At 30.5% G+C, this 14,162-nt stretch overlaps 2 protein-coding genes across 2 annotated transcripts; both read right to left on the bottom strand.

Moving 5' to 3' along the window:
* Nucleotides 1-378: 378 nt before the first annotated feature.
* LOC108773169 (double homeobox protein A-like) lies at nt 379-7,528 on the bottom strand. The gene is made up of 5 exons (XM_018538894.1): nt 7,434-7,528; nt 2,776-3,037; nt 1,081-1,284; nt 502-708; nt 379-459 (listed from the first exon to the last, which is right to left on the bottom strand). Exons 2-5 carry the CDS (start codon nt 2,860-2,862, stop codon nt 379-381), a joined length of 579 nt encoding a protein of 192 aa, XP_018394396.1. The 5' UTR covers nt 2,863-3,037; nt 7,434-7,528.
* A 4,111-nt stretch (nt 7,529-11,639) lies between these two features.
* On the bottom strand, nt 11,640-13,909 carry LOC108773185 (uncharacterized). Its single transcript, XM_018538913.1, has 2 exons — nt 12,238-13,909; nt 11,640-12,092 (listed from the first exon to the last, which is right to left on the bottom strand). The coding sequence occupies exon 1, from the start codon at nt 13,504-13,506 to the stop codon at nt 12,274-12,276; it is 1,233 nt and encodes a 410-aa protein (XP_018394415.1). The 5' UTR covers nt 13,507-13,909; the 3' UTR covers nt 11,640-12,092; nt 12,238-12,273.
* Between the last annotated feature and the right edge of the window lie 253 nt (nt 13,910-14,162).

Here is a 14,162-nt window from a genome sequence, read left to right as displayed (position 1 = left end):
TTTACTTAACCATTAGTTTAGTAACAAAAATTGTAGAAGCATTTTTAAAAAACGATTTTGTGGGGAAAAATTCACACTTTTCGTTTTTTTTAGACACGTGACAAGTCCATAAAGTGAGATAAAGATTTTTCATTTCTTTCAGTTCGTAGTTTTCTATGTGTAAAAATTATTGAACTCACAGAAACTAAAAAAAAAAATAGTGACCTTCCGAAAGTAGAGATTTCAAGTCTTAAAACTTTTTTTAAATTCAAATTTTGTTTATTTTTAACGAAGTTACAGCTGTCTGAATTTTGTTTATTTTTTACAAGAAATTGAATGGTCTTCTAATTTTTTTGTGAATAGTGTATTTCGATTAAAACATTTTTTATACTGCTATTTTTAAATCTCTTCGAATTTTTTACATGAGGCGACAGGCCTCGTTCGCCACATCCTCTTGGATCTGGTTATAACTTTAATTAGCTTTGAAACACAGCAAAACAAAATCAGACAATTTAACCATACCATCTGTTCAAGCATCGAAGACCTTATAAAGACAATCTCTTTTCTCAGACGACAATACCATAATTTAATAATATAGGTTGACACTTCCATCTTCTTGGCTAGTTCTTTCATTTCTTCTATTTCAGGATACGGATTTTTCTCAAACATCTGTATTAACTCAGCCCGTTGGTTATCCGAAAATTTTAAGCCAATATTTGGCAATGTCATCTAAAAAAAGGACGTTAAAAAACGATATGAAGGAATTATACAGAGTATGTATATATATATATATATATATAGAAATAGCCACGAATTAAATTGTCAGTTATTTTATCAATATTTATATCCTTGCATAATGTTTCGTTTTTATTTAATACATATAAACGAGCGCTCAACAGCTGGTCTGACTAACATAAGTCTAATCACTGCGCACACGCGTTAGTAATATGAATTAAAATAGAAATTTATACTGCCAATTGTGTATCTATTCAAATTTTTTACATAAGGCAAGTACCACATTCAGTACAGCTTACAATTAGTCTTGGGTTATATAATTATTAGTTTTAAAATAGTAAAAGAAAACGAGGAAATTGATCGTACTTGCTGATGATTAAGCATCGATGAAGGCCTAGATCTGATAGTTGTTCTAATATGGTGGAACCATAATTTAATATGACGGAATGGTATTTTCATCTTCTGTGATAGTTCTTCTATTTTATTTCTACTAGGATGTGGATTTTCCTCAAACATGCGTACTAACTCATTCCGCTGATCATCCATAAATCTCTGGCGGCACTTTATTCTCTAAAAAGAACACATTAAAAATTAAAAAGTAATTATAATTGTGTATATTTTTATACATATATTACAAAGTCTTACAATATATTTTTGTTGAAAAAAAAAATTATATTGTGTTGAGAAAAAACATATATATAAAAGGAACATACTCCAATCCATCATTCGTTTCGAAATTTTCGTTGCAATTATCAATCAATAAAGTAAAGTTTCAGCTTTAAAAATTTGTTTTTTTTAATTGTGGTATAATTTTTAACGGAGTTATAAGCAATCAAAATCAAAATGCTCTTCTTTATTTAAGAAAATTGCGAATAACTCAGAAATAAAAAATCGTACGAACATTTTTGAAAAATGATTTTATAGGGAAAACTTCTTGCTTTTGTGACAAGTAGTCAAAAATTTTCGCAAACTTTTTTAGGCACATGAAAAACCCACAAAGTGAAAAGAAAATTTTTTATCTTTTTTAGCTCATACTTTTTTATATGTAAAAATGATCAAACTCATAGAAATTAAAAAATATAGTAACCTTTTGAATGTAGAGATTTTAAACTTTAAAATCCTTTTTTAAATTCAAATTTCGTTAATTTTTAACGAAGATATTGTAAAATAAGGGTCCTTTTACATATATGTAAATTTCCCTAACCCAATATAAATGTTTTACGCTTCTTTGTTATCCATTTTGGTTTATATTATTTAATATAATATATAGCTTTAATCACAATTACAATATCTTTTTCAATGATTCTAGATACTAATTAATTTTCTGAAAATCGACAAAGAAATGAAATAATTATAAGAATTTTATTGTTACAACCAGGATTAGGATTCGACATTTTGATGGCGAAGCAAAAAAAAACATGCACATCCTTAGTAACAAAAAATGTTTCATGTACGTATAAAATATAATAAAACATATTATTAATTAGTAGTATTTAATATCAATTTAAAATATTAATATTATTTATCAGGAACATAATCACATGTATAAATATACATTACAAACTTGTAAGTAATGTATAAATATATATTACAAACACACACAAAAACCATAGTTACTAAAGTTACAGTAAAATCAAAGTGTATAGTATATGAATGTATATTGTACAAGTGTTTAATATTTATATGTATATAATAGATGATATTAATTATTGAACATTTATTTAAAAAATGTATCTTTTATTTAAAGTAATATTCTTCATATTTTGAATTTTGATAAATATAAAATTGTCATTTATTTTAATCAACATTATCTTTATAATTTTGTTTAGTATTCAATTGCAGATAATCCTACTGAAAAAAATCATGTGACAAAAAGTTACATAACAAAATCACGTAAATCACGTAATGGATTGTTTCAAATCATTTTGAAAAATCACGTACTGATTTGTAACAATCCGTTACGTGAATTACTTGTATCGTTCGCCACTGCCTAGTCCCTTATCTGGTTATAACTATTAGTTTTGAAACAGTATAAAACAAAATTAGACAAAACGGTCATACCAGACGATCACAAAACGGCATAGGTCTAGATCTGATTATTTTTCTAATATTGCGGAACCATAAATTAATTTTTGTGGAATGATACATTCATCTCCCAGGCTAGTTGTTCCATTTCACTTTTATTAGGAAATGTATTTTTCTCAAACACCCGTATTAACTTTTGCCGCTGATTATATGTGAATGCCCAACTCATTGGTCCGCGCCATCTTTCCGACGCCCTTTTCGATTTCTGTTGGGGACTGGATGTAGAACTCATTTTTTTCTATAAAAAGAGTATATTAAAAACATAACAATTGATACCTAGACCATTTTTTCGGGTATGAATAAAGGACCACGAAAGCGCGGGACAGAGCAGAACAATAATCGAATCAATGTAATATATCACGGCGAGTGATGAGTGCGCGAATTCTGCTCACCCTGCGCTTGAAATCGGAAAGTAATGGGACGTCGAAGGCAGACGACGCTGGGGGGGCCTCTTAATATACCTCTAAAGAGGAACCGCAGAAGCGGAGCTCAGAAAAAGAAGGCCAAGAGGGACAGGGAGAAGGCTCTGAAGAGCAGGCTTCATCAGCGACTCCCACGCCGAAAGAGGGGAGAAAAGGACTCACTGGTAAAAAGCGCCGAGCGGGCTCTGACACCTTCTTCGGTCAAGAAGATAGTTAGAAAGCCTAGGGCTCAGGCAACTGGGACCTTCGCGACGATGGCTGACCCGTTGACAAGAGCGGTTGTTTTTCGGGGGCGGTACTGGCGGAGATGGAAGGGATTCGAGAGGGGTCCCTGTCCAAATTCGTGAGGCCAGTTACCCTCAATAACAGGGTAGTCAATGCAGTCATAGTTAGAGGTGAGGACGTGGCATCCCTCAGGTGGCTGGAAGGCCGCATAGGGGACATCGTGCCTTGGAAAGGCACCAATCTTAGAGTAGTACATATAAATATGCCTTGCTTCACGGTCCCCTTTGGAGGCATCTAAAATCATTGGTTTATAATGTTTATACTATCCCAATTGAGAATGAGAATGATTTGAGGAATCGAATAGTTGCTTCATGCAAGGCAATATGTAACACACCTGATATCTTTCTCTGTCAAATCAATCACCCTTTCTGTTCAAAATTCGATTCAACCAAAAAATTTCTTTTTGGACTCAAATTGCACATACTTTCTTTAACACTTTGGCGTTTTTGGAAATTCATTATAGTAGGCCAAGAAATGATGGCTGTAGTTTACGAAGTACTGATTAAAAACACTTAAATCATTACTTAGATGAGCCAAAATACGTTCGATTTTTACGAATATCGTTATCCAATTGTGATCCAAAATTTTTTAAATGTCCTTAATTCAGATCGGGATCGAAGCATTTTTAAGATGTTAATTACAAATTTACTGTGATGTCTCTGTACATCAAAATAACATTTAACATTTAACATTTATATAGATAATATGTTGAATTAATACGATTTATTCATTTATCTGTTAACTTACATTTTGATAAACATAATTTTATATTATTTGTTCATTTATTCATAAATGTTATTTTAGTAAAAAATGTTCAATATCAATTTAATATAAAATATTCAAATAATTGAGGAATATAATTACGAAATGAGTTTTGTCGAAAACTTATAATTTTTAGAAAACGAAAAAAAACCACAAAAAAACTGTATTTACTGAAAATAACAATATTCCAATTGGTAGTATGTGAGATGTTAAAAAAATGCTTTAAAAAATGCTAAAAATGTTATACAAATGCGTTTTGTTTATCTATAGTTAAAATATATTTTGAATATCTAGGATCTTTTTAACAGATAAATTAACAGTGAAAAGATGCTTTTTAAACATTTCATAGTAGCTTAAAATGTGCAGAATATTTTTAACACAAATGCTACTCCATTTATAACTCAAACAATGAAATTTTACACAAGACTCATTTTGAATGAAGATCTGCTCAACTATTACGCTACCGATAACGACACGGGTTCAGGGATCTATTGAGTCGAGGGAAGAATCAAACACTGTTGTAAAGCTTGAAATAAATTTTTATTAATCGCAGAATTCATGCAAGTAATACAAAATATTTGTTAGTTTATACATTTTCGGAATTGAGGATGAAAAATTAAGTCTGGCGGTTTCAGAAGTGAAAATTTTCTTAATTTTTCATAAATTTTTTATAAATGTTATTTTGATGTACAGAGACATCACAGTAAATTTGTAATTAACATCTTAAAAATGCTTTGATCCCGATCTGAATTAAGGACATTAAAAAAATTTTAGATCATCATGTTGAATCTACCATTCTAGCGACGGCATCCCGAAAGACTTTTCAATACAGATTTATGAGGCAAGTGAATCAATTTATTAGTATTTTGATCGACTATTAGATTCTCCTTTGAATTCTGTTAATCCAGATGCAGATTCGTGATTAGCGATCCAAAGCACTTCTAATCACTGATTTTCATGAATATTAAGAAAATTTTGGAAAATTTCCATCATATTGGAGTCGCCATTTTTTATTTTGGAAATCTGACCGCCGATTCTTTATCTATGACCCGAAAAACAATTGGATAATTCGATATTCGTAAAAATCGTATTTTACTTATTTTAAGTAATGATTTAAGTATTTTTAATTAGTACTTCGTAAACAACAGTCATTATTTCAGGTCTACTATAATGAATTTCCAAAAACGCCAGAGTGTTAAAGAAAGTAGATATGTACACTCACAATTTGAGCTAAAAAAAAAATTTTTTGGTTGAACTGAATTTTGGACAGAGGGGGTGATCGATTTGACAGAGAATGCCTATACATATATAAATATACATATATGTATACAGAGAGAGAGAGAGAGAGAGAGAGAGTGAGAGAGAGAGAGTGTGTGTGTGTGTGTGTGTGTGTGTGTGTGTGTGTGTGTGTGTGTGTGTGTGTGTGTGTCGTAAGAACCAGAAAACGCTTAAAGGGAGATTTCTGAGATTATTTTAAGATGAAAATTCTAATATCAAAATATCGAGGTTAAATGTATTTTTTAACATAATAAATGTTTAATTATTATTTGCGTTTAATTTAAAATCAGACGAACAAGTATTTTATGTTGTTTCTTAGTAATATTGTAAACTAGAAATTTATTAATTAAAAAATATTATTACTACTCGATTTAGATCGTTCTTTCTTTATACTTTGCATTGCAAAAAACGAGCGAAATCTAATTAATTATATTATTATTTTTTAGGCAATAAAATTAGTTAACTTTTTAAATGCTTATAATAAAAAAACTACGATAGCCTCGATATTTTAAAATTCCGTCTTGAAGCGAATAAACCCTTATCAGCGTTGTTATAGTTTTTACAGGATACCTTGTACCATATATTGTAAAATCATAACTGCAATATTACAGAACGATGCATAATAGATATTGTCAAAATGTCACCATGATATTATAAATACATATTGCCATATTATTATATATTATAAATAATATATGACAATATATATTATAAATATATATTGTCATATTTTAGACAGATCACCGCAATATTAGCACACCATGTAGAAATATTGCTGTAATACTACAGCGATATTACTACGATATACTAAAATATTGTAAAATATTAGCATAATATATAGAAATATTGCATAGTATTACAATATCACAGAAATATTTCTGTGATAAAGTCGCGGACATTTGTTATTGCAGCGATATTTATACAATATTACTGACAAATTACCAGGTAATGTTACAGCAAATTTGTAGTATTGCTACAACATTACTATACTATTAAATGCTAGGTGGATATGACACATTGCACTTACAGTGCGAAGGTGCTTTTGTACATTATACTCGCTTTAAATATTAACATAATAAATATCACTTATTTTAAAAGTGTTAAAACTATCAAAATTTGGTATCCTCTATTTGAAAACATTAATGATTTTGGCTGCGGTCCACTTAGCGCTTCAAACGCTACGAGCATTTGTAACATTAACATGACTGGTCCATTTGACTCTTCGGAACGCTTCCAGGACCTCTACGTCATCAATACATCATCGTTTTTGCTCCCACTGCCTCTGCACCTCGGGAGGTGGGTTGGCTGGAGTGTTTACGTAGTGATTATATAGCTTTCGGCATAATAATGGACCGATCCAACTGTATAGCGTTTAAAGCGTAATTTTCAGAGCATTTGGAAGAAGCAAGTGGAACGCAGCCTTTATAAGTTAATAGTACTTCAAAATAATAAAAGTGTCGAGTTTTACGTTACGTTTTATTTTACGTTAATTATCTATCTTATAAAGAACATATAAAGTACATATAAAGTACATACACGTAAATTAGTAAAATATAGTTACAAAAAATGTTTGTACACAAAAAATTACACACAAAATGTTTCGACATATACATGCAGTGTACCGCAAGACCAGAAATGCTTGATGTACACCCGTCTTCTGCGCCTCGAGGGGGATGATATATAAGCACTACCCAGTAGGAATGACAATAGAATCGATATCGAATTGATGTCGACGTTGAAATTATCAAATCGACGTTGAATTGAGATCGATTCAACGTCGATTCCATTTCTCACTGGGTATTGCAACTCATAGCTATACTGTGATCCATTAATCAGGTCCAAAAGCTACGCAGGGGAGTAATATAGATAGATAGATAGATATATCACCTATTTTTCACCAATTAAATTGATATTCATCACTCATTTTTCACTGATTACACTCAGTATTAAAGCGCGATGTTATAGGGATCCGGGCGTAGCTTCGTCTGGAGCGTACCTGTGGCCTGCGCATGAGCAGCTTTCAACACATATTACCTCTTCTTAATTTGGTACATTCGCTCTGTACATCCAGATTTATTGATTTTTCTGTAAAGGATAAGCTGAACATGATACATATGTAATTTGTACAATGGATCTGCTATTATAAACAGCACTCTTATATATTGTATTCATATTTATATAAAAATCCTTGAAAACGGAATTTTGAAAAAACAGCCAAGTTCATATACCCAATAAAAAAGTTACTTATCCAGAAATTAGAGTTTTCTATTTTTATTGTTACCCTTTTCTACCATTTAGTTAGCATATCTTTTAATTTATTACGAAATGTATGCTATATATGTATGGAATTCTCCTGTATACTGAGAAAAAATTAAATTTAAAAAAATATTTTTTTGAATAGTCCTAACGGAATATTTACTTACATGCAGTGAATAAATATTCGAATAAATTAAAAAATAATAATTGAATCAAATTAATGGTTCGATCTTGTATTTAATAAAAATATGTCTTTTATACATTTAGTAAAAATAATATATGTACAGAACTATTCAAAGAAATATTTATTAAAATTTAGTAAATTTTTTTCTGTGTATGGAGTGCAAATAATAACAACTAAAATGTACTTTTCTCAACATATTTTAATTGTGTATGTATGCACACAAATTATATAGTTTTATAAAATAACCATTATATTGGCATTATACGGCCAGCATCGTAGCTGTAAATAATAGTGGTAAGATTATATAATCCATTTAAACTATGTTCCATTTAATGCTTACAACACTCATGTGGAATCATTTCATCCTTGCTGTTTACCAAACAAGAAAAAACGATGCTCATGAACGTTGCAAGCGTCAAGTGGAATGCAACTCTAGTAATCCAGCAAGAAAACAAGCATCGTGTGCCGCCGGTTTTAAAGCTGGACCGGATGGCCAGATAAGCAAAATTTATAAATTTAATTATATGTGTGTGTGTGTGTCTCTATTCCTGTATTTTATGTTTTGACGATAAATATTAGATTATCTGTTAATGTGATAATGCAAAAAATGTTGAAAATATTCTGAGAATGTGCTAAAAATTATTTGAAAATAATTTTGTAGCAATAATCATAACAAGAATGTAACAAACTAAAGGAGCCTTTTTATGCCGATTCTCGACGTTTATTTTTAGCGTCAAAATAGATTATTGATCAAATTGGCACTTGATATTCAATTTTCATTATGTGATCTGTTTTTCACTAAAAATGAGCGTCGAGCATCAGCATGAAAAAGGCACCTTAAAAGTTAAATGTAGTGATCAATGAGAAAAAAAAAGGAAAAAATGGAAGTAGAGAGACAAACGGATCGCTAAATAAAGTTCAATAAATAAATAAATAAATAACTAAAAAATGTTTAGTTTTTAAGTAAAATAATATTTCTTCCGTATTTACACAATCTTTTACACTTTCGCTACTTCACAAACATACATGTACTCGCGCCCGGAAAATGTACATAGTAACTGCAAGTCACAACGTAAAAATAACGTGTAATCAATATTTTAATAACTAATTTTAATAATAAAAGTAAGAAAAAGTAGTATATACCACACGTTGGTTCAAAGTAGCGAAAATATAGTGATTTATTAATACTAAAAATTACATAACTATAAATGTTTCGGTCCTTAATTGCGAGAAATTATGCTTCAATACATATTATCATTTAGAATATATTAGAAGAAAAATTTTTTGTTTTATATACTGAAGATGATCACATTAAGGACCGAAACGTTTATAGTTATGTAATTTTTAGTATTAATAAATACACTATATTTTCGCTACTTTGAACTAGCGTGTGGTATATGCTCCTTTTTCTTACTTTTATTTTTATAACTTAACCACTTGATCTTTAAATCTAATTTTAATAAGTCACAATATTAGATAAAACTCTGCTTCACTTTTTTAGTAACGATCCACAAACTTTGTAACGCATAGGTGAAACTGGGAAAAAAAACTTTCGTCAACATTTCCTTATATCCCCTATACTTGATAACATATATGATACAAAATAATGTCTATGCTTGTTTCTCCTAGCCAATCGACAGCAACCTCAATGTCAAACGGAACCATTCTTATTAATTCTCGCTATTAAATATAAATTATTCCTTTTTTTGTGTGTTCATCTTCACAGATCAATACCGTCCAATCTAGACTTATTTTATTGTAAATACGGTAATTTAATTTAATTTCTCTAATAGCTAAACTTATCTGATATAATATAGACACGTCATATATAAAAATCACATTTTTAGGTAAACTTGTATAAAAATATTAAAATTATTTTGTCTCCTTGCATAAAGGAAAAAAAAAATAAAAATGTATCTAACAGTAAATTCGCTGTACAAATCACTTTATAGTCATAAACATAAATTATCAAATTCTTATGGTGACCTAATAAATTTTACTATTGGTACAAAAAAATACAAACTCTTAATTGAATAATATATATACTTATAATATATAATTGAATAATATATATATATATATATATATACGATATAAATTGCTTAGTACGACAAAAACACAAAGTATTGTATTTTAATTTTAATAAACTTATGACTAACTACTGACTGTTTCCTATGGCTAAAAACAGAAAATTCATATTTATCTATAAAAAAATTTTTATGGATAAATATAAATTTTAGACACTCTTAAGTTTTTTATGATATCAGTTTTGAACCAAAAAAAAAATCTGCTGTATGCACATAAACATAAAATTGAAATAAATTATGTAAATCCTTTCGTACCTGTAGGTTTTCTAAAAAAAAGATGTATTTTATATGAAGACAATTTTATAAGTTTTGAAAGTGCTCCGAGAGTCGTCGACAAATAGAATTAAGAAAAAATTTTTACAATTGAAAAATTAAAGTGCTGACTGGATTATCGATTCGGCCAACATTTGATTTACCAATCTTCTGTCAGTAAATTTGTTCTCCCGGTGAGTCACTCATCTAGACATCGCAGGACAAGAATACATTTACAATTCTATCGTCACTAAGATACAATGGATATTTTATACATTTGAAGAAGACTCGAACCAGGAGCCGAAACATGTTATGTATATATATGCGCGCAGTCTGATTTTGTTCTAATTATATTTTAATTTTTCAAATGTAAAAATTTTTTCTTAATTTTATTTATCGACGACTTTCAAATTTGCCCTTTACTTTACCCTTATTATTGTTTTAACTTCGAGAGCTTCGTTTATTATTATTTATTTGGTATATTTAAAATATAAGAGCATATATGTATGAACACACACACACGCGTGCGCACTTTGAATACATATACGTACAAATTTTACTTTAAATATACATATAATTAGCACCAATTCTATAATTTTTCGACATAATAAACGGTATTTACATGTAATTAAAACCTTTATATATATATATAAAACAAGAGAGAGTCAAGGGAAAAGTCGATAGGATTACTTTTTACAAATTATAATTGTTTTTTCATACGTAGGTAGGTCATATATATCCCAGTACGAAAGGATAAATAGCATAATTTGTGATTCTAAAAATTAATTCAATACAAGTCAAACGCCTACTTGACCCTTTGTTGTAATGCATAAATCACACAAGGCGATAAAATATACTTTGTGCTTAATTTTGGTACTAAAGAAGACTTAAATCCAAGAGGTCAATTGTGTATTTTTTGAAACGAAACAAAATTCCGAAAAGTAAAGATTGCAGAATCGAAAAGCTTGCAGAATTTTACTTGATAAGTACATTTTAACTATTTATACAAATTATATCTTACTGCCTTATGAATATACAATACATATAATGGAAGTACCAACAACCATGGGAGATCTCATAGGCTTTTTTTTTTTAAAATTAAATATACAATATTCTGTTGTTTTTTAATAGCATAATTATGTGCGATTTATGCTGAATAATAAATCATACGAATATATGATTAATTATTCATATATAGCTATATATAGCATAAACTACACATGAAATACACTTTTCGCTAAATCTTCAAGTAATTTTTAATTACTAAGCATTTTCATCCTCTTAGGCCCATGAGATACTATTGAATGCTGCATCCTTGCCGTTCATCGCTCTCCATTGCCTCTCTGATCACGTCATCTACTCTTTTCTTCCATCAACAGTGCTTATGTTTGCACAAACACCTTAAATTGAGTTTAATAATTATTCATCATTAAAAAGTAGTCAATCACAGTTATTCTATTCTTCAGAGGAACTATAATTGACCAGTTTCATAACTACAGATATTATTAAATTCAATTAAGTCTGCTATGTAAACGTAATCAGTGTCTCATTAGTCTCCTTCAATCTCTTTAGTTGAATCTTCCGTTATAGCCTCCTCTATCTCAAGATGAATGTTTGATTGACGACTTAGCCGGGACAAAAACGTGTTTTGTTTCGGCGAGTTGTTGTCTCTTATAATTTTTTGGAAATTTCTCATGAAACTTGCTGAATGTGTATTTTGCACACTCGTGAGTTGACTTCACATTTTTACTTCTTTGTGGCTATTCTCTGGAAAATTAAAAGTATATTTTATAACTTTTCACCTATATTATTGGCTGTATCATCATTAGAAAAGAAAATGGGGCTCAATAAGAAGATTAAAAGGCAAAGAAGCAGAAGGATTCAGATTAAGTTTCCACATTAATATAGTTACCTCATTCATTTTCTTGTCGAAAGCACTCTCATATCTTCACAAATTCTTCTTTTTCTTCACAAACCTTCCCTTTTCATTCCTTATAATTGTCATTGGATCTCTCCCTCTTTTTTTTACCGTTTCGTAAATTACTTTTCTATTTAATGGTCTCAACAACCATTGCGTATTTCTCCTTTTTTTAAGCTGTACTGTTTTATTCAAATCTGACTTTGTTGGTAAATTCTTTCTTACTCTCTTCATCGATCGTGTTGTTACCTTTGACGTGTTTGTTTCCTTCGTCTTCCCAGCTTTATTTGTCTGTAATGATATGGCATTATCATCTGTAAATACATAGTATGATCGACTTATTTGAGATCCTGTAATATCATATGTTATCCGGTATGTTTTCTTTTCCTGGTTCTTCTCTAGTTTTTTGTCCTTCATTGTGACAACCATCGACGCATGGCACGTGCTTTGGCCGTTGTCGTCTACTATTGTAAAATTATCGCTGAAACTTGTGCTTTGTTCACCTGCTGTCAAGTAATCATCTATCGCTGCATTTAATTGCTCCTCCATCTGTTCGTCTTCTGCTTTAGCCTCAATTTCTCCAATGTTACTTAATTGTTTTAAAAACTCGCGCATCTTTTTAATTCTTGCAAGCTTTTCATTAATTGTTTTCTGTAGCTCACTTCTCCTTTCAATTTCTGTTATTAGGCGTTCCTCTTCTTCCTCCATCTCCTCCATGGTTTCAAACTCTGAGTCTTGTATCTGCAACATATTATTTATCATTGTCACAGAATTGGTTGCTTGCGAGTTTTGTGACTCGTCCATATGTGGTTGCTCCAAATGTTTCTCTGTACATGGTTCATCCATTTGTAGCTCTATATTACACGCTGTTGTTACATGATTCGCTGGATCCAATATTATTTCCTTCCGGTCTTCATTTTCATCAGTGTTTATATGTGGATTTTCCTCGACCTCAAATAATTCTTCCAATAACATTCCTGATTGATGCCCTGAAATCTGGTCCCTCTTTTTCGCGCCATTATTACAAGTTGAGTTTCTATTGAAAACTACGTTATTTTCAGTTTCTTCGATGGTAACTGCCGGTACAATTCTCGTTTTAAATTCCGTAATGTCTTCCCGCATATCTTGGTCCTCTTCGTCAATGCTTTTCGTTCTTGAAAAATCATCTTCGTTCTTCACAGCAAGCAGGTCTTCAATTGGTCTCACTACTAACCTTTTTAGTTGTAGCAGGTTGCTATCTACGATCGTTAAAGTCCTCGCCATTTCGCTCTTTTTAAATCTTGATAAAATCGTTACTCGCTTCGATTTCGCTTAACCTCTTGAATGATTTAAATTTTGTATCAAGTTTATATGATTTTTACCGGTATTTATCGTTGTTATCAGCTCATATTTTCATCCATGAATACTGCCGCTACAGAATATACATAAATGAATACCGCCAGTGGAAAAAAAGACGAGTGAAACAACTTGAGGGATGCGCAGACAAAGCGGCTAAAATGTAGGAAAACAAACATTTGTGTGCCGCTGGTTTTAATTTCAGACTCAGAAAATCACTTTATGGAAGAACAGAAATTCTTAATCAGAGACTGGCCATCAAAAAGTGTCGTCTATTTTCTAGCCAAATCTTGCGACTTGCGAGTGAAAAAAGATAATCTGAGGTAGTCTATCTTGCTCCAAATAACGCGAATGGCTAAGAGATGGCGCTTATAGCGGGGCAATCAAAAGTGGCGTCCTAATAACCAAAGGTCTGTTCTTTTTAGCTGAAATTCTTGCATGGTTCATCTTTCTTCCTTTTCCTTTCACGTTGAAGAGAAAAAGAGAAAAGATGAATCGTGCAAGAAGTTCAGCTAAAAAGAACAGTCCTAGTCAGACCATCAGGGTTCGATGATTCGAGAGCTCGAAGTCGAATCTCGGTGACT

Source organism: Cyphomyrmex costatus, unplaced genomic scaffold (genome assembly GCF_001594065.2).
Source record: "Cyphomyrmex costatus isolate MS0001 unplaced genomic scaffold, Ccosl1.0 scaffold2, whole genome shotgun sequence".
Lineage (NCBI taxonomy): Eukaryota > Metazoa > Arthropoda > Insecta > Hymenoptera > Formicidae > Cyphomyrmex > Cyphomyrmex costatus.
The sequence above is the reverse complement of the archived record's forward strand: the minus strand, read 5'-3'. Positions and strand labels throughout refer to the sequence as shown.

Bases quoted from the DNA above. Each gene is read 5' to 3' on its own strand.
- LOC108773169 (XM_018538894.1), bottom strand. From the start codon at position 2,862: ATGTATCATTCCACAAAAATTAATTTATGGTTCCGCAATATTAGAAAA. The intron at 1,285-2,775 runs GTATGACCGTTT...TGTTCTTTTTAG, and splicing joins TGCCGTTTTGTGATCGTCTG to AGAATAAAGTGCCGCCAGAG. The intron at 460-501 runs GTATGGTTAAAT...TGTGTTTCAAAG, and splicing joins CTTCGATGCTTGAACAGATG to CTAATTAAAGTTATAACCAG.
- LOC108773185 (XM_018538913.1), bottom strand. From the start codon at position 13,506: ATGGCGAGGACTTTAACGATCGTAGATAGCAACCTGCTACAACTAAAA.